At 45.6% G+C, this 23,667-nt stretch overlaps 1 protein-coding gene across 1 annotated transcript in view; it reads left to right on the forward strand.

The window, feature by feature from the left end:
• GALNT6 (polypeptide N-acetylgalactosaminyltransferase 6) overlaps positions 1–23,433 on the forward strand; it is a 54,544-nt gene extending 31,111 nt beyond the window's left edge. The window contains exons 5-10 of the mRNA XM_056858569.1: positions 7,838–7,955; positions 13,160–13,360; positions 15,296–15,427; positions 18,524–18,625; positions 19,863–20,015; positions 23,303–23,433. Coding sequence (XP_056714547.1) covers positions 7,838–7,955; positions 13,160–13,360; positions 15,296–15,427; positions 18,524–18,625; positions 19,863–20,015; positions 23,303–23,416 — 820 coding nt within the window. The 3' untranslated portion in view covers positions 23,417–23,433. The remainder of the gene's footprint in view (positions 1–7,837; positions 7,956–13,159; positions 13,361–15,295; positions 15,428–18,523; positions 18,626–19,862; positions 20,016–23,302) is intronic.
• Positions 23,434–23,667: the final 234 nt, after the last annotated feature.

A 23,667-nucleotide genomic window follows, 5' to 3' on the forward strand; every position in this document is an offset into this window, starting at 1 on the left:
CCAGGAGTTCATATATGGAGCTTTGGGCATTTAAAAAAAATATCTCAGGGGTTCCGGGGGCCTGATACAGGTTGGAAATGCTATATAAAGGGCAGATTGAGTCTTCTTCCAGCACTATAAGCTTTCCCATTGGGGCAAATGGTTCCCTGGGACCATTTTAGACTCGAGAGAGAGTGCGTTGGAAGGCTTAACACCTCCTCCCTCCTTGCCCCATTGTTCCAGCCCAAATCTGGTTAGTTTAAAAAAAATACAGGGAGCTCCATACATGTAACTCCTAGGATATCATTTGATTAGATATTTAGTATGCTTTGGGGTTTGTGGTTGTTGCTGGTTTTTAATGTTAATTTTATTGTTTCAAATTTGTTTCCTGTTTTCAACTTTCTGATGTAAGATTTCTTGGGTGCTTTTTAAGAAGAAAGATAGGTATAAATTTTCTAACTGGAGGTAGCTTTAGAGTTTTGGCTGGCCTTTTTAGCGTAATAAATATTTTGGTGTTTGTAAAAATGTGATATTCTTGTATTTTTATAAAAAATATTGTGAACTTTCTTGGGCCTTTTTCATAAGGAGAAAGGTGGGTAGAAGTGTTTTAAAATTAAGTAACATTTATTTATTTGAGATATTTATATCACCTACTCTCAGACAGTTATGACTCTGAAAGCACCTTGCGTTGAAATCAAACTGTACTGGGGAACAAAAACACTAAACAGTTGAAAACAAGCTTCAAGCACCAACAAAGTGTGGAGGAACCTGCCATGCACAGGATCAGACTGCTTGCTCACTGCAGACTCATGTGCAGAAGCACGCTATTTTGCGCATGCACACAATTATTTTCCTACCTTCCTCCCAGTGACTATTACATACAACTGACTTAAAATTTTCCTTGTGTTAGCACTTAGCTATCAAGTAAAATAGGCATTATGTAAAATGGGTCATCGCAAGGAAAAAGTGGCCATTTGTATGAAGCAGGTGCCATTCATTCCCTTTTCACCAAGAGGGACGGGAGGTGTACCCAACCAAATCAGCCTCCCAAATTGAGTAAGTGAAGCCAAAGATTCCTCTGAATCTGTCTTGTCCATTAGATACATTGCTCAGTGAGATCTGTGATCTTTCTCATGGAAGCCCTTGGAAACGAAAGCCTTCAAAATAGCTCGATCATGCCATTTTACGGCTTAGACAGCCCCTGTGGGGGACGGGATGTTGGGAAGCAGGATGGCAAAGGGATGTAACCTCCTTCGGTTTTGAGTGAAGGGGGGTCATTATGAAGTCATGCCTACAAATGAAAGGACTTGTTAATTCGCCTCCGGCTCCAGACAGGTCATGCTGTTTTGTGAAGCTTCTCATTAAGAGATCTATTATTTCCTTTCATCTTTCGCACAGTTATTGCAAATTCAGTCTTCTCAATGCATTCAAAATACCTGTTTCGTTTCTTGTTTTTTAAAAAAATCTGGTCATGTTGAGTTTTAAAAACAAAACATTCCAGACTTTTTCATGTGTCGTAACAAAACTCCCGAGGAAGCATAAAATGTTGTTCTAGAGTGTTTATAGATAGGAGGGGTTAAGAGTGTTGGTTGTTGTAATGTGTGTTGTGGTCATTCATAGATGTAGAGCAGGAGCATCAAACTCAATTGTTATGAGGGTCGGATATGACATAAACGCCACTTGGTTGGGCCAGGCTGTGCCTCGCCAGCCTAAATCGAGAGGAGGGTGGGGGGGCTGCCTCAGCTGGCTCTTGGGCCGGATAAGAGCTCTCAAAGGGCCGGATCCGGCCCACAGGCCTTATGTTTGACACCCCTGCTGTAGAGCTTTCTGGTTTTTATTCTGTCGGAGGGCTTGTCTACTTAAGACATATGTTGTGAGTCAGGTCGGGGCTCTCCTAACCTGTCACGCAGTCCCACTTTCCATCAGGGGACTCACCTTAGAAAGCATTCCATTGCTTGATGTGAGTTGGGAGCACCAACCAAGAGGAAGAGGGGGTTTCCATTTTCCCTCCTGTGTTGTTTTCCAGGGTGGAAACAACCATTTAAGCACCTATTTTCCCATATCCTCAGTCATATGACACCAGGCACATGGCGCCCGAGAGGGGCAAACAGCCCACTTGGCTGCAGTCGTTTCTGCTCTGGAAAATGGCACCAGAGAGGAAACAATGCAGTGCTATTGAGCAATGGAGGGTTTTATAAGGTGAAGCCCTGATGGTACATGCGATTGCACGTCAAGTCTGGGAACCCCCACCCCAACTCGTGTCACATGTCTTCCATGAAGATGAAACCTCAGAGTTATCTCTGGTCACATGATCCAGTAATGCTTTAGTCTTGGAAAAAACTATCTCCAAGTGCATTAGCTAGCAATAGGGTTGCCAGCTCCAAGTTGGGAAATTTTTGGAGATTTTGTTGGGTGGAGCCTGAGGAGGGAGGGGAGGGACTTCAGTGGCATAAAGTCCAACTGCCAAAGTGGCCATTTTCTCCCGAGGAACTGATCTCTATCAGCTGGAGATCATTTGTAATAGCAGCAGATCTCCAGCTAGTACCTGGAGGCTGGCAATGCTAACTAGCAACAGTGCAGCAAGGTGGCGCCAAGATAGTGGAAATCCCTTTCCACAGAGGCTCATCTAGTGCCAAAGCTGCAACCTTTTAGGTAGCAAAGAAATGTTTGTTTCTGAGTTAGTAGGACATTTTTCTTGTTTTAACCCCCCACCCCCTGAAAAAAAAAGTTTTATGACATTGTTGCTTTAGGAGATTTTATTCTTATTTTTCTTTCTTTCTTTCTTTATTTTGCTGCCTTTCCTTTCTTTTATTCCATTTTTTATGCTCGTGGACCAACAGGTCATGAGCAAAACAAATTCAATACATTCCATAATACATAAATACCCAAACATACTTGCTGCTTGTATAAGGCTTTTCAATATTGGAAAGATATTTAATCATTTCATCTGCCAAATTTTACTTGCTGCTTGTTTATACTTGTATTGTGCATGTGTATTTTTAATTGTTCATTGGATTTTGTAAGCCGCTTCAAAGATATTTGTAAGAAGAGAAGGGGTATACACAGGGCCGACATCAACTTACCCTCAGGTGGGGCAGCTACTGGGGCCCAAGGTTTATGGCAGGGCCAACTGCTACCACACACACCCCGCCCACTCACTTGCTAGCACTGTACCACCCATGCTCCATGCTGTGCGCACTGCCCGGTGCCACGGGGAATATGGTTTCAGGAAGCTGTGAGCATGAGCAGTGGGTGCACTTGTGAGCAGAGATGGGAAGGACACACAAGGAGGTATGAGGCATGCAGGTGGGTGGGAGGTCAGGAGGGCATGGGTGCCAAGTGGAGGGTAGAGGAGGAGAGGGGGGCCCTGGCCACTATCTGCTCAGGGCCCCTCAAAAGCTGGAACCAGCCCTGGGCATACATATTGTAAACTACTATAAAGCAAGTTTTAAAAACATAGTCCTGAAATAAAAGTAGCGAAGAGCAGTAAAATTAATACATAAGCAGTAGTAATAAAAACTTAGAATTGAAAACAACTGCATAAAAATCCATTGTCAAAGGCTCTCCAACACCAATTTTCTCAAGAAGTCCGGTGAAGACTGTGCCAACATTCCTCTGGGTGAATGTCATCAGGGTTTGATGTCCCAGATATTCAAACCACTCTGGCCCCCTTCCAGCACCATCTTGAGTGCCTTAATGTCAGTGACACTTACCGTAATTGTACAGACATTCTGCTGGAGCTACAACATGGGCAGCCAAATCCTAACGGGGGTGGGGGTACTTACAACGGGCTGGGGGTCAGAGGTCAGGCTGGCTCCTATCCCCTTTCAGCCCCCCCATAAGGACTTCACACTTAGTCGATTAATTGGTTAGATACCCTTTTAACTTAAATATTCCTGACTGATCGGGATGGCAGGGTTTATTTCGCACACGTGACTACTGCTGAGTCAGACCATTAGTCACATGAGCACATGAAGCTGCCTTATACTGAATCACACCCTTGGTCCATCAAGGTCAGTATTGTCTACTCAGACCGGCAGCGGCTCTCCAGGATCTCAGGCAGGGGTCTTTCACATCACCTACCTGCCTAGTCCCTTTAACTGGAGATGCCTGTGACCTTCTGCATGCCAAGCAGATGCTCTACCACGGCTCCTCCCCTAGTCAGTACTGTCGACTGACTAGCAGCAGTTCTCCATGGTTTCAGGTTGAGACCCTTCATATCACCTGCTTCCTGATCCTTTTAAGAGGAGATGCCGGGGATTGAACCCTCTGCATGCAAAGCAGATGTTCTAACTCTGAGCCACGGTCCTGCCCTAAGTATAATATGTCAAGTATAAGAACTGACAAATGTTGCAAGTAGCAGGTGCTACCATAGGAAAGATGTTCCTTCTTCTCTCTCACACAGGAGGTAATAGCCTCTTACAAAAAATGGTGATATAGTACATTGGTTGCAGCATCCTCCATAGCTGCTTTAAAGGAGAGCTCCCAGTTTTCCACGCCCCATACAAATAAGTATGTGTTCTCCTGTATTATCATCCGTGGCTGGAGTCTTGGCCACATCATGCGCTCTCTCCCCTCCCCATCAGCATTTTGGAGAACTATTGGAGATTGAGACTGGGAAGATTAGCCATGAAGTAGCTAGAAAAGATTCTTAAGTATAAGGATGTGTCACTGGCGACCAAGATCAAGTTAATTCATGCCATATTCCCTATTTCTGTGTATGGGTGTGCACGCTGGACAATGAAGAAAGCTGACAGGAAGAAAGATTCCTTTGAAATGTGGTGTTGGAAAAGATACCGTGGACCACCTCAAAGACAAATATGTGGGTTCTAGATCAAATCAAGCCTGAACTCTCCCTAGAAACTGAAACGACTAAACGGAAGCTATCGTAAGAGTCATTGGAAAAGACAATAATGCTAGGAAAAGGTGAAGGCAGCAGGAGAAGAGGAAGACCCAACATGAGATGGATTGACTCAATAAAGGAAACCATGGCCCTCAGTTTGCAAGACCTGGCAAGGCTGTTAATGATAGGACGTTTTGGAGGTCATTAATTCATAGAGTCACCTTGAGTTGGAAGTGGACAGCACTTAACACACACACAAGAAGAGAGGGCATCTTACATTATTGCATAAGATAGAGTGGATATTGGTGGCTACAACAGCGAGTGAATACGTATGCCTGCTACAAAAAAATCCTTGTTGCAGAACGGCAGGCTGTAGTGCCTTCTTCTAGAAACAAAGTATGACCTCCCCTTCTGATAAAATTTGTGCATAAATAGAAATATTTCAGTTAATTAGTAGATTACCTATCTAGATAAAATTTCTTCAATCAGGTGACTGCACGCTTTTAATAAAGTTGATTGCTCTGCGATACAAAACCGGTGTGCGTGTAGTGGTTAAGAGCGGTGGACCCTAATCTGAAGTACTGGGTTTGATTCCCCACTCCTCCACATGAACGGTGGACGCTAATCTGGTGAACCGAATTGGTTTCCCCACTCCTCCACATGAAGCCAGCTGGGTGACCTTGGGCTAGTCACAGCTCTCTCTGAATTCTCTCAGCCCCACCTACCTCACAAGGTGTCTGTTGTGGAGAGGGGAAGGGAAGGTGATTGTAAGCCGGTTTGATTCTCCTTAAAGGTAGGGAAGATCGGCACATAAAAACCAACTCTTCTTCTTCTAAACCCTTAAAACTGGGATACTGAGTACGGTATATTTAAAAGCTTGGGTTTTATCATTCTGCTTCTTTAACAGTGGAGCTGACCTTCGTCACTAGGGGCCTTCTCAAGCAGAACGAGCCCCTTCTGCCAAAGGAAGTCTCCTTGTGCCGGCAGCCAGGCAATGGAGCTGCCATTCGCAGAACAGAACCATAAGCTCTAATCCACCGTTTTTCCCCCCCTGATGAGTAAAAACAAGGACAGGTTTTTTTTTCTGTACAAGAGCAGGATAATGAGGGCCCTGACATGAAAGAAGCGGGGTCTGTTCCTTTCTCTTTCAAACCCTGCCAGCCTCTTGTCTGTTTTGGCAGTGGGCAGCTGCGGAGTCATTAAGGTAACCAGTATCCCGACCTCTTAAAGCTTGAAATGACCTTGGATTCATAAAGTGGGAGACATTCAATACCAGGCCTTGGCCCTCGTCATCAGCCATAGCTAGACGAAATCGTGTTCCTTTTGGCCTCAAGTACAGCTCCTCTTTGTGCAAAGGTCAGACAGGAGACTGTTCTTCCCCAATGAAAGGAGCTCAGGGATTCGTCTCTCCCCCCCCTTATTTTAAGAGAGAAAGAGGAGAAGTTGGTAACTTGGCTTTTTTAGCAGCTCCTAATCTCTCGCGGGCCCCTCTCGTTTAAGAACAGAGCCGTTTCTGGGAAAGAAAAAGAAATCCTTGTCGAAACAGCTGAAGGCTCCAATCGCTTCCCCTCCCCTCCCTTTTTCTTTTTTACTTTTCTTTTGTAAAGTTTGGAGAGGTAACTGATTATGGAAGCAGGGCAGAATGAAAAGCTCAATCCCCTAGCCGTTCTTATTTATGGCTCTGTAATATGCATTTACGGTAATGATAGCAGAGGATGAATAAAGCGCTCTCTCTCTCCCCCCCCCCCCCCCCCGTCTGCCAGAAAATAACAATTTCCAAAGCCTGTAATGAATGAGCATCCATCCTAAGCATCCAGGTAGTTTCTGCTGCTTTTGATGTGGTCAGCCAAGGCACACTTCACATTCTCTTAAGTTTGTGTTGTTGTCGTTTCAACTGTTTTGGGACCAGCCAGTTTCTCTCCTTCGGCGAGAAGTTCCGCCCGCTTGTCATTCACAGCAAGGTTAAGAATCAGGAGAAGAGATTAAAACATGGAACTATATTTTAGGCTGCCATCCCACAATTTTTTTCTTTTAGAAGCCAGATAAATTATTTAGTATCTCTTTGTTGATGTTACCGTGCCATGATACTTTACAGAGTGCAGGTTCCTGCCCTCGAGGACCGACACCTGACAATCTAAAATTTGATGTGGGAGGTAGAAAGTAACAGGGGAGCAACGTGCGTTCATTCCAGTTACACATACAATGAAGCTTAATTTGAGTGCAAGTTTCCCTTATTCACACAATTAACTTGAACAAGGAATTTGCAGCCTTTAGTACCAATGTGCCCCCCCACACACACACACACATTAGCAGATCAGTTCTCGAAAGATCACTTAAGAGATGGCTCATTCGAAGCTCTCAAAACCCTGTTCCAAAGCTTCAGGGATATTGTAGAAAAGGCCCTGTTTCTTCCCAGAGATTTAGCGCTTTCACACATACTGAATAATGCACTTTCAATCCACTTTAACGATAGTTTGCAAGTGGATTTTGCCAAATTCCTGCTGCAAAGTGCATTGAAAGTGGATTGAAAGTGGATTATTCGGCATGTGTCAAAGCGCCCTATCTTCTGAGATGATGGAACTCTGGGTGGAGCCTGCCTGCCAATTGTAACTGAGGAAGTAAGGTCACGGCTGCCAAGAAGGGGAACTGTAAACAAGGTCCCAGGGCCCACAGAGCTGTATATGTGATAAGATTTGTTTCTGGGTTAGGTCTGGATGGTGTGAGAAATGTCCCATAGGAAATCTGTGGGCCTGTGGTGACGCTTAGTGGCCCCTCTGCAAAGTCACTCAAGTAGAAGTGTTCTCTGAAGGCTGCAGGTCTTGAGACATGAAAGATCCACCTTTTATAAACATGCCATATAGAAAGAGCCACTTAGAATTTCAAGAAGGAACTGAAGCATTGACAGGCAAGGAGAGAACCCTGCTTGCATTTCCTCTTCAGTAAACATCTGTCCCTTGCTCATCTTGACATAACGTTTGTAAAGCTGTGTTTCTGTAACTCTCTCTTTTTGTGCAGGACTCCCACATTTGCAGGTGGTCTGTTTGCCATTTCTAGGTCCTACTTTGAACACATTGGATCCTATGACGATCAGATGGAAATCTGGGGAGGGGAGAACGTGGAGATGTCCTTTCGGGTAAGAAAGAAAACTCTGCTTGCTGTAGAACCAAGGGATGGTCGTATCTTTGAGCTATACCAGTATCCCGGGTACAGGGTCAATTTATTTACTAGCTGTCTAAAAAAGCATTTGTATGGAAAGGAGTCTTCTGTCGTTTACTTACTTAACTATTTGTATCCTGCTCTTTTCCCACACTGGGGATTCAAAGCTGCTTATGATATAAAACATACATGATTGCAAATTTATGTAACAACCTGACACAATCCCACAAAAGGTCTCTAGTCAGATTTAGCACAGGTGAATAAGCCATGAGGACACCATGGCACTCAGGCATGACTCGCATGAGACCAAGGGGTTAAAAGCCAAGGACCACGATCCCTTTACCTTTTCCCTTTGACTCACCTCTGTCTATGCCCAAGTTTTAAGTTACCTGCAAAAAGGGAAGGGCAAGTGTTCAGCCCAGAGCTTATTCATCTGCCTCAGCTGCTCCCCTTTCCCTCCCTTCTATATTTGCTTCGTGATGAGCTTATTTTGTATGTATTTTTTAGGGTTTTTTGTCCACTTGAGAAAGCATGATTGAAAAATGAGATACTAAGGCTTGAAAAATGCTAAAGCTTCACCATGAGAGCCAGCTTCATAACTTGAAGACAGTGGTAGAGAGCCAGCGTGGTGTAGTGGTTAAGAGCGGTGGACTCTGATCTGGAGAACCAGGTTTGATTCCCCACTCATCCACATGAGCGGCGGAGGCTAATCTGGTGAACTGGATTTGTTTCCCCACTCCTACACACAAAGTAAGCTGGGTGACCTTGAGAAAGTTACAGCTCTGTTATAGCTCTCAGCCCCACCTACCTCACAGGGTGTCTGTTGTGAGGAGAGGAAGGGAAGGTGATTGTAAGCCAGCTTGAGTCTCCCTTAAGTGGTAGAGAAAGTTGGCATATAAAAACCAACTCTTCTTCTATTTTGTGGCTCGTGTTTTCAGGGTATTTTTAGGGGCTCTGCTTTTATTCTAATTCGGTTTTACCCCAAGCGTCACAGAGAGGCCACATTCGCAGTAACCCTCAACCAAAAGAGCCACGTTTACTTCCACCCCTGGCATCAGCCTGCATCTCAGGGAGGCTGGCAGAACTTTCCTTTTTTTATTAGAAAAAGGAGATGCTGTAAAAACAGATTGAACACAAACATACATATGTGGTGTACCTGTATACAAGCTAAAACTATTGGCAGTCTTGTTTTGATGTACTGAAAACTGGTTTCAGATCTAATTTTTTTCCTTACAATTGAGGCTTTTCTGCTTAACTATGAACCAAGAGTTCCTAATAATCTACACTTTATCGTTCTACATCTTGTCACAGCTGCTAAAATTGTATCTGCAGGACACAGGAAGCAGGTAACAGCTCCAAGAATGGGCTCAAAAAAGTTTAGAGATTTATCAACTGATTAGATTGACGGCTCTAAGGAATAGGAAAAGACACTCAACAGACTAAGCACGCAGGAGGGGCTGTGGCTCAGCAGTAGAGCATTTGCTCCCAGCATCTCCAGTTAAAGGGACTAGGCAGGTAGGTGATGTGAAAAGACCTCTGCCTGAGACCCTGAAGAGCCGCTGCTGGTCTGAGTAGACAATACTGACTTGGATGGACCAAGGGTCTGATTCAGTATAAGGCAGCTTCATGTGTTCATGTGTAAATCTAAGATATTACAACTTGAGAGTTGGAGCCCGTACTGTAGGGCATGAGGAGTATTCTACATATACTATTGGGGCCTCCCAGTCCCGAAGTCTTTACCTGCCTACTGTAAGTTTCTAATGGTTCCCAAATACAGAATTTTATTCTCAAGGGCAAAGCTTTTTAAACTGTTATTTAGTTGTTAATTTGTATACAATTTTTCTTTTGCTTGTGACCTGTTGGTCTTTGAGCAGTGAATAAATAGATTTGGAAGCCTATAATGCAAAGGTTATGTCAGCTTGCTGAGTAGGGTCTTTATTTTAATTTTTTTTGGGTGGCTAGCAGCTTTTCCATTCCTTCAGGGGCAGCTGCTACACGGTGGGATCCACCTGCTAACCGCAGTCCTTTCTGGGCAAGGGCCTTGCCCACTTTCCCGAGACATCGGGTATGTGCCACATTGGGGAACTGTGCTCCAAAGAGCCACAGGTGGCAGAGCAAACATCCACATGTTGGCTCATGAGCCACTGAGTATCACTGGTATAATAATTTATTACGTTTTCCCCCACCTTTCCTCTGAGGAGCTCAGAGTTCTCCTCTCTCTCTCTTTTAATCTTTATGTCAACCCTGTGAGGTGCGTTAAACTGAGAGAGTGATTGACTTAGGTCAGGGGTCTGCAAACTGCGGCTCCCGAGCCGCATGCGGCTCTTTGGCCCGTTGAGTGCGGCTCTCTGAACTTGGTTTGGAGCCCCTGCTCTTGCGCCCGCTTGCACCGGCAGCCGGGCTGCGGAGCCGGCGCGCCTGAGAGAGAGAGAGAGAGCAAGTGCGAGAGAGCAGGCGAGCAGGCATGCTGTCTCTCCCCCCCCCCCGCCATGGAGAATGGCCAGGTCCCCCTTTCCCTTGCCCTCAATGGTTGGGAGGCTAAAGCCTCCCCTCCCCTCTAGCCACGCAATTGCTGGGCGGGCAGCTCGGCAATTCCTGCCCCCCCCCCCGCCCGCCTATCAGCTCTTGGGCGGGGTGGGCTTCCTTTGGTAGACCTGGCCTCCGGCTGAGTCCCATTGGGAGGCCATGTCTGCCCACTAACTTTCTTGGCTGTAGACCTAGACTCCGAGGAGGGGAAAAAGTCCCCCTTCAGAGGCCAGGTCTACCAATTGGCTTCTATGGGCCTCCGGAGGCCAGGTCTACTGCCAAGAAAGCCAATGGGTAGACCTGGCCTCCCAATGGGACTCAGCCGGAGGCCAGGTCTACCAATAGGCTTTTATGGCGGTAGACCAGGCCTCCAGACAAGGACTCCGGACGGGGAGGGGGAAATGGCAGGGACTTACAATTTAATTTTTATCAATAAATAAGATCACTATTAAGTATGATATCAAGTTTTATTCAGTGTACCTATAGTTTAATTAAGACTTAAAACTTTAATTAAAGTTTATTAAGTTAATAAACAGTGTACCTACCTATATAGTTTAAGTTTAAGAAATTTGGCTCTCAAAAGAAATCTCAATCGTTGTACTGTTGATATTTGGCTCTTTTGACCAATGAGTTTGCCAACCCCTGACTTAGGTCATAAGAACATAAGAAAGGCCATGCTGGATCAGACCAAGGCCCATCAAGTCCAGCAGTCTGTTCGCACAGTGGCCAACCAGGTGCCTCTAAGAGGCCCACAAACAAGACGACTGCAGCAGCATTATTTGCAGCCATCACCACATCCTGGGGCAGGGAGTTCCACATTTTAACTATGCATTGTGTGAAGAAATACTTCCTTTTATCTGTTTTGAATCTCTCACCCTCCAGCTTCAGCAGATGACCCCATGTTCTAGTATTATGAGAGAGGGAGAAAAGCTTCTCCCTGTCCCCTCCAGTGAGCCTCATAGCTGAGCAGGGCTTTGAGCCTCAGTGAGAAAGGCGGACTACAAATTTCTAGATTGCTCTCCTTCCCCTTCCTCATGGGACCTCAGCCACTGGTAATAAAAAGAACAATAATAATTAAATTAATATTTGAGTGAGTTAAATAAATCTGGGATGTTGCTAAGAAGTTAAAGAGCAGATTGCATATATGTGGACTGGTACATGCTGATCTCTCAGATTATATTTTATTGCAAAAACCCAGGTTTGGGGGGGGACTGCTTTTAACTGTGAAATGCTGCATGGAGTGCCACCATGTGGCTGAAGAGAAAAGATCAAGAATAGGAGATTCCAAATCAGCCCATATTCTTCAGTTCAGGATTGAAGCAGCATATCCACAGAAATACCAAGTACCTGGGGTTTCGGATAATCTGTCTGATCTATAGTGGGGCTGAATTTGCAGAGAGCAAGAAACCAACTAGTCAGAAGCATATTCTAGAGACCTTTGTTGCTACTCTGGGGAAATCTAGAGCTCAGATGGAGCACCCCAATATTACAGCAATTATACTAGCTACCAGTCCACTCCCAAGCCCAATTCAAGATGTTGGTTTTGAACTTCGAAGACCTACATGGCTTTGGGACCAGGGTATCTGAAGGACCATCTTCCCCCATATGTCCCTGCCTGGGAATGAAGATCGCAAGGAGAGGCTCTCTTGACTGTCCCACCACTCAAAGAAGTTTGTTTGGTGGGTACACAGGAGAGGGGCTTTTCAGTGGCAGCCCCACAGTTATGGAACAATCTCCCCGGGGGTGTGCCTGGCCCCCCTCACTTTCGATCTTCAGGAGGCAGTTGAAGACTGTTTTATTTAGGACCACATTTGGTTAAGTTTACCAGCAATCCTGGGTTGTGATTTTTCTCCCTCTCCCAATATACTAGAACTCGGGGCATCCAATGAAGCTGATGGGCAGTAGATTCAGGATGGACAAAAGCAAATACACACCGATTGATTAAAATGTGGAATTTGCCACCAGAATATGTAGTGATGGCCACAAGCATAAATGGCTTTAAAAGGGGATTAGACAGCTTCATGGAGGATAGGTCTATTAGTAGCTTCTAGCCATGGTAACTGAAGGGAACCTCCCCGTTCAGGGGTAGTAAACTGCTGCAGCCCAAAACACTTCACCACCACCCCATGATATTTGTGGTGGTTTCCATCCTGTCTCCTTGGACAGATCCTTCCATCCCCAATTGCATTCCATTGGATCGAAACCACTGGCTTTAAATAATTTAACTGGATATGCAGTAGGGCTGACGTTTGCAGACACTAGGGAACAAGTAGGGCGAAAACGCATGGTCGCTTTATCCTCCTTTAATCCCTGTTTCAGCCAGGATTCAGCCAGGATCGAACGCATGCGTTTCGCCTAATGTACGTTCGATCCTGACTAAAACAGGGATTAAAGGAGGATAAAGCGACTGTGCGTTTTCGCCCCATGGATGCCAGGTCTCCTTGGGGGGAATCCTGGGATTGTTCCTCTGGAGACTCTGATGATGATAGGCTTGGAGACCCTGTGAGAGATCGTGAGCCGCTCCTTCCTTGGCCTGCTTTCATAGGTAGGGTCGTTTTGCATCTGAATGGTTGTTTAAGGTCTCAGTCATGACATGGGTGAGCTCTTTTTGTGCTTCACTTCAGGATTTGTTGTTTTCTTTGGATACTTCTGCAGGTTTGGCAGTGTGGGGGTCAGCTGGAGATCATTCCTTGCTCAGTGGTTGGCCATGTGTTCCGATCGAAGAGTCCCCACACTTTCCCGAAAGGAACTCAGGTAATCTCCAGAAACCAAGTGCGCCTGGCAGAAGTCTGGATGGACAACTACAAGGAAATCTTCTACAGGAGGAACCAGCAGGCCTCCCAGATGGCTAGAGAGGTATTCAGCCAGTTTTCCTCAGAAGTTGTCTCTGAAGAATCTAAGCCTCTGTAGCTTGTGTTTAATTTTGTATGCAGAGCCCCAGCATGAGTTTGCCTTCTCCCCACATACAGCCGGGGTGGGGTTCGAAGCTCAGTGGCAGAATATCTGCAGAAAGTCCTAGGCTCAATCGCCAGCATCCCTAGTTAAAAGGATTAGGAGGAGGTGAGATGTGAAAGACCTTATTCTGAGACCCTTGAGAGTTGTTACCAATCAAAGCACTCATTTTATTTTAATTCCATTTATAACCCGCCTTCCCCGTCCAAGACCAGGCTCAGGGCGGGGAACATCATTAAACATATCAAATATTAACAATAAAAGTAATAATTCTAAAATTAAACAATAAAACCCAATTTAAAACCCTTAAAAACTCCAGCTGGCACTTAATTTGACCCATAGTGCCCAGAACAAGCAGTAGGTTGCCCCCCCCCCCACATAATGAGAGTGGCATAGAACAAGGGCGGGGGGAGATCATCATCTTGATTGACCAATGGTCTAACCCAGTGTAAGGTCTTTTATGCATGGCTGTTTCACTCGCCATCACCCCGTGACAACTTCGGGTCATTGTGTTGATTATGCATGCTGTTTCCGCCGTCAGAGGTCGCCTCACTCTTCCCTTGTGTTTTCCCGCGTTTTACCCATGTTTTCAAATTCTAGATAAAACAGGACTCTGAAAACACAGGCAAAATGCGGGGAAATGCAGTGGGAGAGCGAGGCGACTTCTGACGGACGGAAAGGGCATGCATAATCAACACAAAGACCCGAAGTCATCACAGGGGTGATGGCGAGTGAAACAGCCATGCATAGAAGACTCAAGGCAGCTTCTTGTGTTCAGGCCCTGATTTGTCATGAGAAGAGTTCTAGCTGAACATTTCCCAGTCACCGTCACAATCACAGCTTGCTAGAAGGCAAGATACTCTGCGGAAGCCTTCAGGCCTGTCCTTTGCCTACTAGGCTGCTGCTGTGGGACTCCCAAGTTCTGAGAGTTGCTCCTTTCATAGTATCCGGGGTGCCCAGCCATAGCCTGAATAACAAAGAAGTTAGGACATTCAACCTGGTTAGTTCAATGTTGTCTGCAACAGACAGTGGCTTTTCAGGCTCTCAGGCAGCGAGGTGGGTCTTTTCCTGTTAGCTGAAATCCTTTAACAGGAGGTTCCAGGGATTAAAATTAAGGGATTAAGTTAAATTGTGGAACTCCCTTCCCCAGGATATGGTGATGGCTGCCAACTTGGAAGGCTTTACGAGGGGAGTGGACATCTTCATGGAGGAGAGGGCTATCCATGGCTACTAGTCAAAATGGATGCTAGTCATGATGCATACATATTCTCTCTAGTATCAGAGGAGCATGCCTATTATATTAGTGCTGTGGAACATAGGCAGGATAATGCTGCTGCAGTTGTCATGTTTGTTGAGCTTCCTAAAAGCACCTGGTTGGCCACTGTGAAACAGACTGCTCGTCTTGATGGGCCTTGGGCCGATCCATCATGGCTTTTCTTATGTTCTTATGTTCCTATGTAAATCTGGGGCCTTTTGAATGCTAAGCATGTGCTTTACCTGTCAGCCGATTATGGTGGAGCTTTGCCACGTGATGGGGACCTATTCTCCAGCGTTCTAGATGGGAGAGCAACTTGGAGGTACTACCATTTGGGAGATTCTGGAGCCAAGCCCTGACCCTGGAAACAGGTTCCAGAGCGGTGTCCCGACAAGGTCTTACTCAACTTGAGCCCACAGAGCGAGGAAATTGCAGAATGAAGATGGTTGTTTCTAAGTAACTCTTCCTACAAACAGGCCTTTTAAGGGAGATCAGTTTTGCTCCAAGCAACAAATGGGATTTTGGAGGCAGATAGGACTACTGACCTCATTTTGTAAACTGTGAACCTGCTGCTGCTTTTTCAGAAAACATACGGAGACATCACTCCCCGGCTTGAACTGAAGGAGCGGTTGCATTGCAAGAATTTCACCTGGTATCTGCAGACTATTTACCCAGAGATTTTCATTCCAGACCTGACTCCGGCTTTCTACGGAGCTGTAAGTGCAAATGGAGCCAGTTTGGTTCCCCCTTTCTCATGCATAACAATTACCTTGCGGGATCACAGCAAAGGTCCCTGTAGCCTATCACTTTGTCTCCTAAGACTTGCTGAATGCCACAGGTGCATGCCCGTAAGACCCTGATTATTTTCTTCCAGACACAAACGTACTCTTACAACACAGAATCTCCATTTCCAGCAGTTATGGTGAATTTATGGACACTTTTGTGAATATTCCTAATCTTTGGGGGATGACAATATGAAGAGCTTGTGTACACTACTAATTATAACCAGTTTCAAACCTATTTAATTACTGTAGGTTCAAAGAACTCTCACACAGTTCTCAATAGTCTCCCCATGGTTCTGTGGAGGAAGCCATGGAGGTTAAAAACTAGATTCAAATTGTTCGAAATCAGTAGTTAGGAAGGACATTATTTGAGCTCTTAGAAACATCTTTCTTCAACAAATTCTGTTTGTATGAAATAATACTTCCTTTAGTTTGTCTGAAACCTGTCTAGCCACATGCATTATGAGCATGTTAATTGCTCTAGATTCACTCCACACCTTCATTTTACAATGGCCATATCTTCCTGTTAGTTGTCTTTTTAAAAGCTCACAAAGCCTTCATCACATAAGCTCTTTTCAAAATAGGCATAACCATTCTAGCTATGAGTTTCTCAAACATGGCAGCATCCTTTCAGGATTAATGCCAGAATTATCCACCATATTCTAAATGTAAGCATGTCATTATTGTACTTAAGGGCTCCCCAAAGTATATCGATATTCTTGTATGCTTGGGAGGAGGGAGATCCAAATAGTTATTTGTTTATTTATTTATGTTATTTATAGTCCGCCTTTCTCACGGGCTCAAAGGGGATTATGCAGAGTGAGTCAATTCAATCAATAGATGAGGCATTCAATAAACAATGCAATAGGATTAGGGCTGTAGAACCAACCAGAAGTCTAAACACAGAACTAAAGCAAAGCATAAGTTTTAGCATGATACATTAAATGATTAACAATTCCATAGTTGAATCCTAGTTTCAGCAAGCTATACACAGTAGTATAGACCTCAGTCCCCAATAAATTTTCTAAGTAACTTTGTGAATCATTTAGTACAGTGCACTCATTTAGTATTGCCTGCACATAAAAGCACTCTTGAATAACTCAGTTTTGCATAGTTTGTGGAAAGCCAGGAGAACAAGAGACTTCCTGCCCTCCACAGGCAGGCCGTTCCACAAGGTGGGGGCCACAACGGAGAAGGCACATGTATGGGCAGTTGTTGATTTTGCCCATTTGCAGGTTGGCACCTGCAGAAGACCCTGCTCCCAGTAACTGATGGGCAGCCAGTGAAGCGCCTGCAGGATGGGAGTAATATGCATGCTCCATCGAGCTCCCAGTAATAGCCGGGCCATGGCATTCTGCACCAACTGGAGTTTCTGAATTGATTTTGAGGAGAGACCAGCGTACAGTGAGTGCATTGCAGTAGTGTAGTCTTGAATTACTGTGGCATGGATCCAGGTGGCCAGACCAGTTTTATCAAGATAAGGAGCCATCTTTTGGGCTAAGCTGAGTTGGGAGAAAGCCTTCTTTGCAACTGCATTAATTTGCTTCTCCAGTAATAAAGTTGCATCCAGTATAACCCCCAAGGCCCTTAACTGAATCAGCAAGGGTCAGCTGAGCTCCATCAAAAGTGGGGAGCACAAATGCCTCCAGGATCTCAAGCTTCCCAACCAGCGTTACCTGTGCCTTTTCAGGGTTTAGTTTCAATTTGTTCACCCTGAGCCAATTCACCGCAACAGCCAAGCAGTTATTCAGGACCTCTACCATATCACCAGGGGATTGGATAAGGATATATAGAGCTGGGTGTCGCCATAAGTCAGCTGCGACTTGAAGGCACTTTACACACACATCATCCGCATATTGATGACATCCAACCCCAAAGCTACAAATTATTTGTCCTAAGGCTTTACATAGAGATTGATAAGCACGGGGGATAGGATTGCGCTGTGTGGAACTCCACAGGATAGGTCCCACACTGATGGCAACTGGTCTCCCACAGCAACCCTGTGAGTCCGATCTGTGAGAAATGATTTGAACCAGTTCAGTGCGCATCCCCTGATGCCTACCTCTGCACCTGCGAAGATCATCAGCTAAAGCTAGCAAGCCATCTCTGGCCCATAGGCCGGCCTGAAGCCAGACTGAAAAGAGAAGATATTGAGAAGTCAATCCCCTATTCTCCTAGCAAAGGCTTGTACCTTGGAAAAAATGGTTTACTGGTCCCCAGTTTCACTGGTAAAGTGAATGTTCGTTGGCTCTTTCTTACAAACAGATGTATGAACGTACAGGCATCCAGTGTGTGCATCCAGTGTAACATGAGATCAATACTTCTTTTGTTAACCAGAAAATGAGATTGAATACTTTGTCAATATTTAATTTCTCTGCAGGACTTCTTTCCTTCCTTTGTAGTCGCTTCCTGCCCTCCCTTCAACCTATCTAAAAATTTCCACTTTCTTCAGAACTTAAAAGTTGTATAATCTGAAAACATAGTGGATCTCCAGCTACGAAACACACACACACACACACACGGTGTTGAAGCAAGATGGGAGGGAAGTATAGGAATTCCATCCCAAATGAACTTTTTACAACTGGAGCTGTCTCAGCACACCTTGCTTATCCATATTAAGTGGTAACAGGGTGACATTGATTAAGAGCACCTTTGTTTCTAGCAAGAATTCAGGCCAAATGAAAACACACTCTAGAATCAGGAAGGGTAGACAGCTCAAATGCAGAGAATGGTGTTTTGATTGTAAGCCAGTCTGACTTAATTAATGGATGGAGTGCATTGTTAGACAAAGTTCATAAACAGTCTGACTGCTGACCAAGAAGATAAATTGCATGTAATTGTGGTGAAGGAAACTGAAGGGGAAATGCAGGACTGCAGGGAACATGCACTCTTCTCCATGCATGCATATGTATTACTGCCAAAAGTGGCAGGAAAAGAGCATAGAGGAAGAGATTGAACTGGAACCTCAGTGTGTGTCCTGGTGTTGCCTAGAGATATGCCCTTAATAGTTTTTGGTTCATATGCTTGCAGATCAGAAACGAAGGTGCCAAACACTGCTTGGATGTTGGCGAAAACAATCATGGAGGGAAGCCACTGATCATGTACCCCTGCCATGGCATGGGTGGCAATCAGGTATGGAATTTGTGTGACTGTTCCAGATCCTCTTCTTCCCGCCCCCCATGCACACACGTATACGCGCACTGGTGCCTACTCCATCAAAAAGGGAAGTCCAATATTAGGACATGTGTTTAAAGCCCCCCCCCCCCCCCGCGCGCCTTCAGGGGAGGTAGAACAGGGGCTTCCCTGAAGGTGCGCGGGGGGCCCTTTAAACAGATCTGCGCCTCCTGGCCGGGGGCCTCCTGGGCGCAGGGAAGGCGCGCGGGCAGGCAGCGGCGGCAAGTCCCCCCCCCCCGCCCTCCACCTACCGACCGATCCGCCGACCCGCTGCCCGGTAAGGTAAGCCTGCGGGGGGGGGAAGGGCCTCCTTTCCCACCCTCGGCTTATACGCAGGTGCCTAATTTTTCCCCATTTTTGGGGTGAAATTAGGCACCTCGGCTTATACTCGGGTTGGCTTATACCCGAGTATATACGGTACTTTATAGAGTCAGTCCATCTCATGTTGCGTCTTCCTCTTTTCGATCAAGACATAGAACCTGGGAAATGAAACTGAAGATGCATCTCTGTTTCCCCCCCGCTCCCCCGTAGTTAGGTTTGGGTCCCTGAACTAGGCCAGAAGTACACACAGAAATTCAGCAGAATTCTGAATGAGTAGATTACTATCAGGAGCCCTGTGGTGCAGAGCAGTAAGCTGCAGTACTGCAGTCCAAGCTCTGCTCACGACCTAAGTTCGATCCCGACGGAAGTTGGTTTCAGGTAGGTGGCTGAAGGTTGACTCAGCCTCCCATCCTTCCGAGGTCGGTAAAATGAGTACCCAGCTTGCTGGGGGTAAAGAGAAGATGACTGGGGAAGGCACTGGCAAACCACCCCGTAAACAAAGTCTGCCTAGAAAACGTCGGGATGTGACATCACCCCATGGGTCAGGAATGACCGGGTGCTTGCACAGGGGACCTCTACTTTTTACCTAGATTACTATCACTGAGATGCTATAGGCTGGTTTAAGTGGTATCACATGAACCCAGGCAAACAGCATTCGATGCTTTGTAGAGGTTGTGCAGGAAAGCATGCGTTTCCTGGAATTTTCCTAACAAAATATTAAATGCAAATATGAACCTATGTTTTCCCTTTGTATTAAAAAATACCCCTTTTAAAATAACGAGAATAAGTTATTTCAGTGAAGACTTTGTTTTCCAGTGAGGATCCCTCTCCATTGCTGTATGTGTATGTATTATTTGTTTGTTGTTGTTTTCAGTATTTTGAATACACATCCCAGAGAGACCTCCGGCACAACATTGGCAAGCAACTCTGCCTCCGATCCAAAGCAGGACCTGTGGAGTTGGGCGACTGCCACTATGTAGGGAAACACTCCCATGTACCTGAAAATGAAGAATGGGAACTGACCAACGTAAGTTTACACTTTCAGAAAGGCTGATACACTTCTTGAGCATGTGTTTCCGCATACCACCGATATTCCAATATTTACCAAGTGTATTTTACTGGCTTGTTGCCACAGTTGTGGCCGGTTTCAAAGCACTGATAGGGTGGTGCCATTCCCTTTCTGAAATTCTTGCCATAAAATGAAGCAATTGCTCTGATGGCTGCAGCTAGGGGTGATTTTGGGATCAGCTAGTGTACCAAGGCTGCTGTATCAAAAGTGTATCTGCTAGTGACAGTGCAAATTTCCAGGAGGGGGGGGGAAGAGTCCCTTTTACCTTTGCCCCAGCTTTTCACCTTGGTAAGGTAACAGATACATTTGCACATCATCATAATGCCCACTAGCTTGGGTGACATTTATAAAAAGACTATGGCAGTTTACGCTTGGTAATTAGCAGCGTGTTGCCCCACATATTTTTTTGAATTTTTCATGCTGAATTCAGGAAGTGACTGTGAAGCCGGCGCATACCTGCTTCGCATTTCTTAAGAGCCCCTTCAACGCAACTTTTTGTGTTTGCTCTGCCCCCGCTGCGAAGAATCCCCTCAAGGAAGCATGCAAAATCACAGCCCTGTGTTAGTTATGCAAATGCAAACAAAGGAACTAAAGAGCAGGTGAGAGGGTGGAATTTCTCCTTTTGCATCGGGACCATGAATAGACATTTTAAAGGTCGCATTTTTAAAAAGAGCTTTGAGCTAGCATCAAAATTGACCCTGCATAAATGGCCTATAAGTATGCCTAGAGGCTATCAGCGGTTATTAGCCCTAGAAGCTAAATTCGCCAGTGGTGCGCAAGTGAAATAAGCTATCCCCATGGTAACCAGACACTGGGTAGCAGGAGGCACAAGCAAAAGGGGCCTTTGAACAGCAACACAAGGAAGGGGAGCTGGGATCCGCTCCTCTCAGGGGGTAACTCCTACAAAGGCCAGGTGGTGGCAGTGGTGTACCGAAAGAGGGAGAGAAAAACTCCTCCAAGGGGTTGGGAGAGGCAAGAAAGTGATGTGGTAGAGCCTATGCCGGATCAGGGCCGGATTAAGACCTTTAGAGGCCCTAAGCACTTAAAAGGCTTTGGTGTCCCCATATATATGTAAAACACAGCAATTAATATTACATTATTTAATTTTTTAAAAAAAATTGAGCCTAGTGTGATTATTCTCCGTTCCCACTTTTTCTTCATCCTTATGTTTTTTTTTAAAAAAGGATAAGAGTAAAAGTTGTGATGTTCAGTGGGGGGGCTGGGTGTTGAGTCACTGTATGTATGTAATTTTTCCATTTATTGTGGGGGGCCCTTTTTGTGGTCCCTGGTTCAGCTGCACGATTTGCAGTTTTGCACCATACGGTCCATGGTAAATCCGGCAATGGAAAATTTCTGAGGTGCCCCCCTTCCCTTGAGGTCCTAAGCACGCGCTTATTTTGCTTAATTGTTAATCCAGCCCTGCTTTGCATGCAGAAGGTTCCATCCCTGACATCTCCACTTTGAGGATCTCAGGTAGCAGGAGACAACCTTGTCTCTGCCTGTGACCTGAGAAACTGGTGCCAGTGAAAACAGACACTACTGAGTGAGGTGGATCAGTGGGCCTGACTCATTGCAACCTAGCTTTGTGTCTCTGTCTGTATTGCAGTTTCATCATTTCTGTCCTCCTGGGTGCTCAGGACAGGTTGCTTCCATACCAGGGTTATTAGTGTGTGTCCCCCCAAAAGTAGTGTTTTTTAATTTAGTCTTTCATGGTGCATTCACCCACCTTCTGGGTTTCCCCTGGCTCTGCTGCAGTTTCCCCTAAACCTGCTCTGAGTATAGTGTTTCTAGGAAGACCGTATTTAGAAGAAGGTTTGGTTTGGGGAAAGTATGGATGGACAAGGATAAAACATTATAGCAATATTCCTACTAGCAATTATTCAGCAGCTAAATATCTGCTGGCCCTGACCTGGATATACCCAGGCTAGCCTGATCTCGTCAGATCTCAGAAGCTAAGCAGGGTCAGCCCTGGTTAGTATTTGGATGGCAGACCGCCAAGGTATACCAGGGTTGCTGTGCAGAGGAAGGCACTGGCAAACCACCTCTGTTAGTCTCTTGCCATGAAAACCCCAAAAGGGGTCGCCATAAGTCGGCTGCGACTTGTCGGCACTTTACACACACACACACAAATATCTGCTGGGAAGGGGGCAAGGAAAAAGTCTCTGCAACAGCAGCAAGAGCATTTTGTCCTCACAACAACCTTGTGAAGTAGGCTAGGTAGAGATGGAGCAAATAGCTTAAGGACTGTCGGCAAGCTACCCGGATGAGCAGGGATTTGAGTTCTTGGTCTTCCCCACGCTTGTCTGGCACTCCAGCCATAATACGGCACTGTAATGTTCTGCTTGTGAGTGCTCCAGGACAGGGCTGGTTCCAGGTTTCTGTGGGCCCTGGGTGACAGAGTGCAAGTGGACCCCCTTTCTTCTTTGGTACAGCCCTTGTCTCCTGGATGGACCCTTGTCAGGGATGCTCTAGGCCAATGGTTCTCAGCCTTTTTTGCTTCATTCCCCCCTTTCACCATTGTTCAGAATATAATTCCCCCCTTCCCAAGATAGTCATAAATTTTATTGAATGTTGCAGATTAAATTAAAAATAAACTACAATTTTGCAGATTGTACATAATCTACAGGACATCACACTTGTTGAATAGTGGTCCCAATTCTCCCCCTGGAACTCTAAAATTCCCCCCTTGTTGAGAACCCATGCTGTAGGCTGATCCTGCATTGAGCAGGGGATTGGACTAGATGGCCTGTATGGCCCCTTCCATGATTCTGTGTGGGGCAAGGACACCTGAGAATTTTCTTCTGTAACAATGGCTTTATGCACCTTTGGCACCATTGGCCACAACAATCCACACTTGTCCCCCTGTCCAGCATAGTGCTTGCATGATCTTTTCTTGTTTTATCTGTGACATGTGGAAATTCCAAAAAATTCTCGGATGTCCACAGATTTGCTGTCAACAAAGAGAGGGGGGGGGGTGTGATCATTGCCAAGGGCCAATTGTACCTTGGCACCTTGGTGAGAGCTTAGCAGATGCTTGCTTTCTCAAATAATCCATCACTATAAAGTAATAAAGTTGCCGAGTTCTCCTCTTTGGTGTGAAGTTTGCAGTGTGAGAATTATTTCATAGTAGAGGTGGACTTCAGCATCTGCCCGACCCCACCCACTACTGATGCCAGCCCCACCCAGGGACTTGTGGGTGCTGCTGGGGACAGAATGCTAGATTAATTTCTTTTTTTCTTTTCAAGGATCACCTGATTAAGAATGTGGCATCTAGTAAGTGTCTGTCTGGAAGAGGCGAGCATCCTTCCATGGCTCTCTGCAACCCTTCAGATTCCTATCAGCTTTGGTACTTCAGCTAAAGTGGCCCAGGGAAGACCCCCCAGCAAAAGCGATGGCCTGTCGCCAGTGAACTCACAAGGAGGCTTCTGTTTTCTTCCTCTCAAATGCTCAAGAAAATGGGGGGGTGTTAAAATTCCAAGAGATGGGAAGAGAAAAGGAGATCCATCGAAAAATTCTGCAAAACCACACGCCTGTAATACATTCTGGTGCCTTTTGGAACGGGATTGTCTGCAAAACTGCAGTGAACCTCGGCCGTACCTAACGTTTTCTT

This window comes from Euleptes europaea, chromosome 1 (genome assembly GCF_029931775.1).
Source record: "Euleptes europaea isolate rEulEur1 chromosome 1, rEulEur1.hap1, whole genome shotgun sequence".
Taxonomy (NCBI): Eukaryota; Metazoa; Chordata; class Lepidosauria; order Squamata; family Sphaerodactylidae; genus Euleptes; species Euleptes europaea.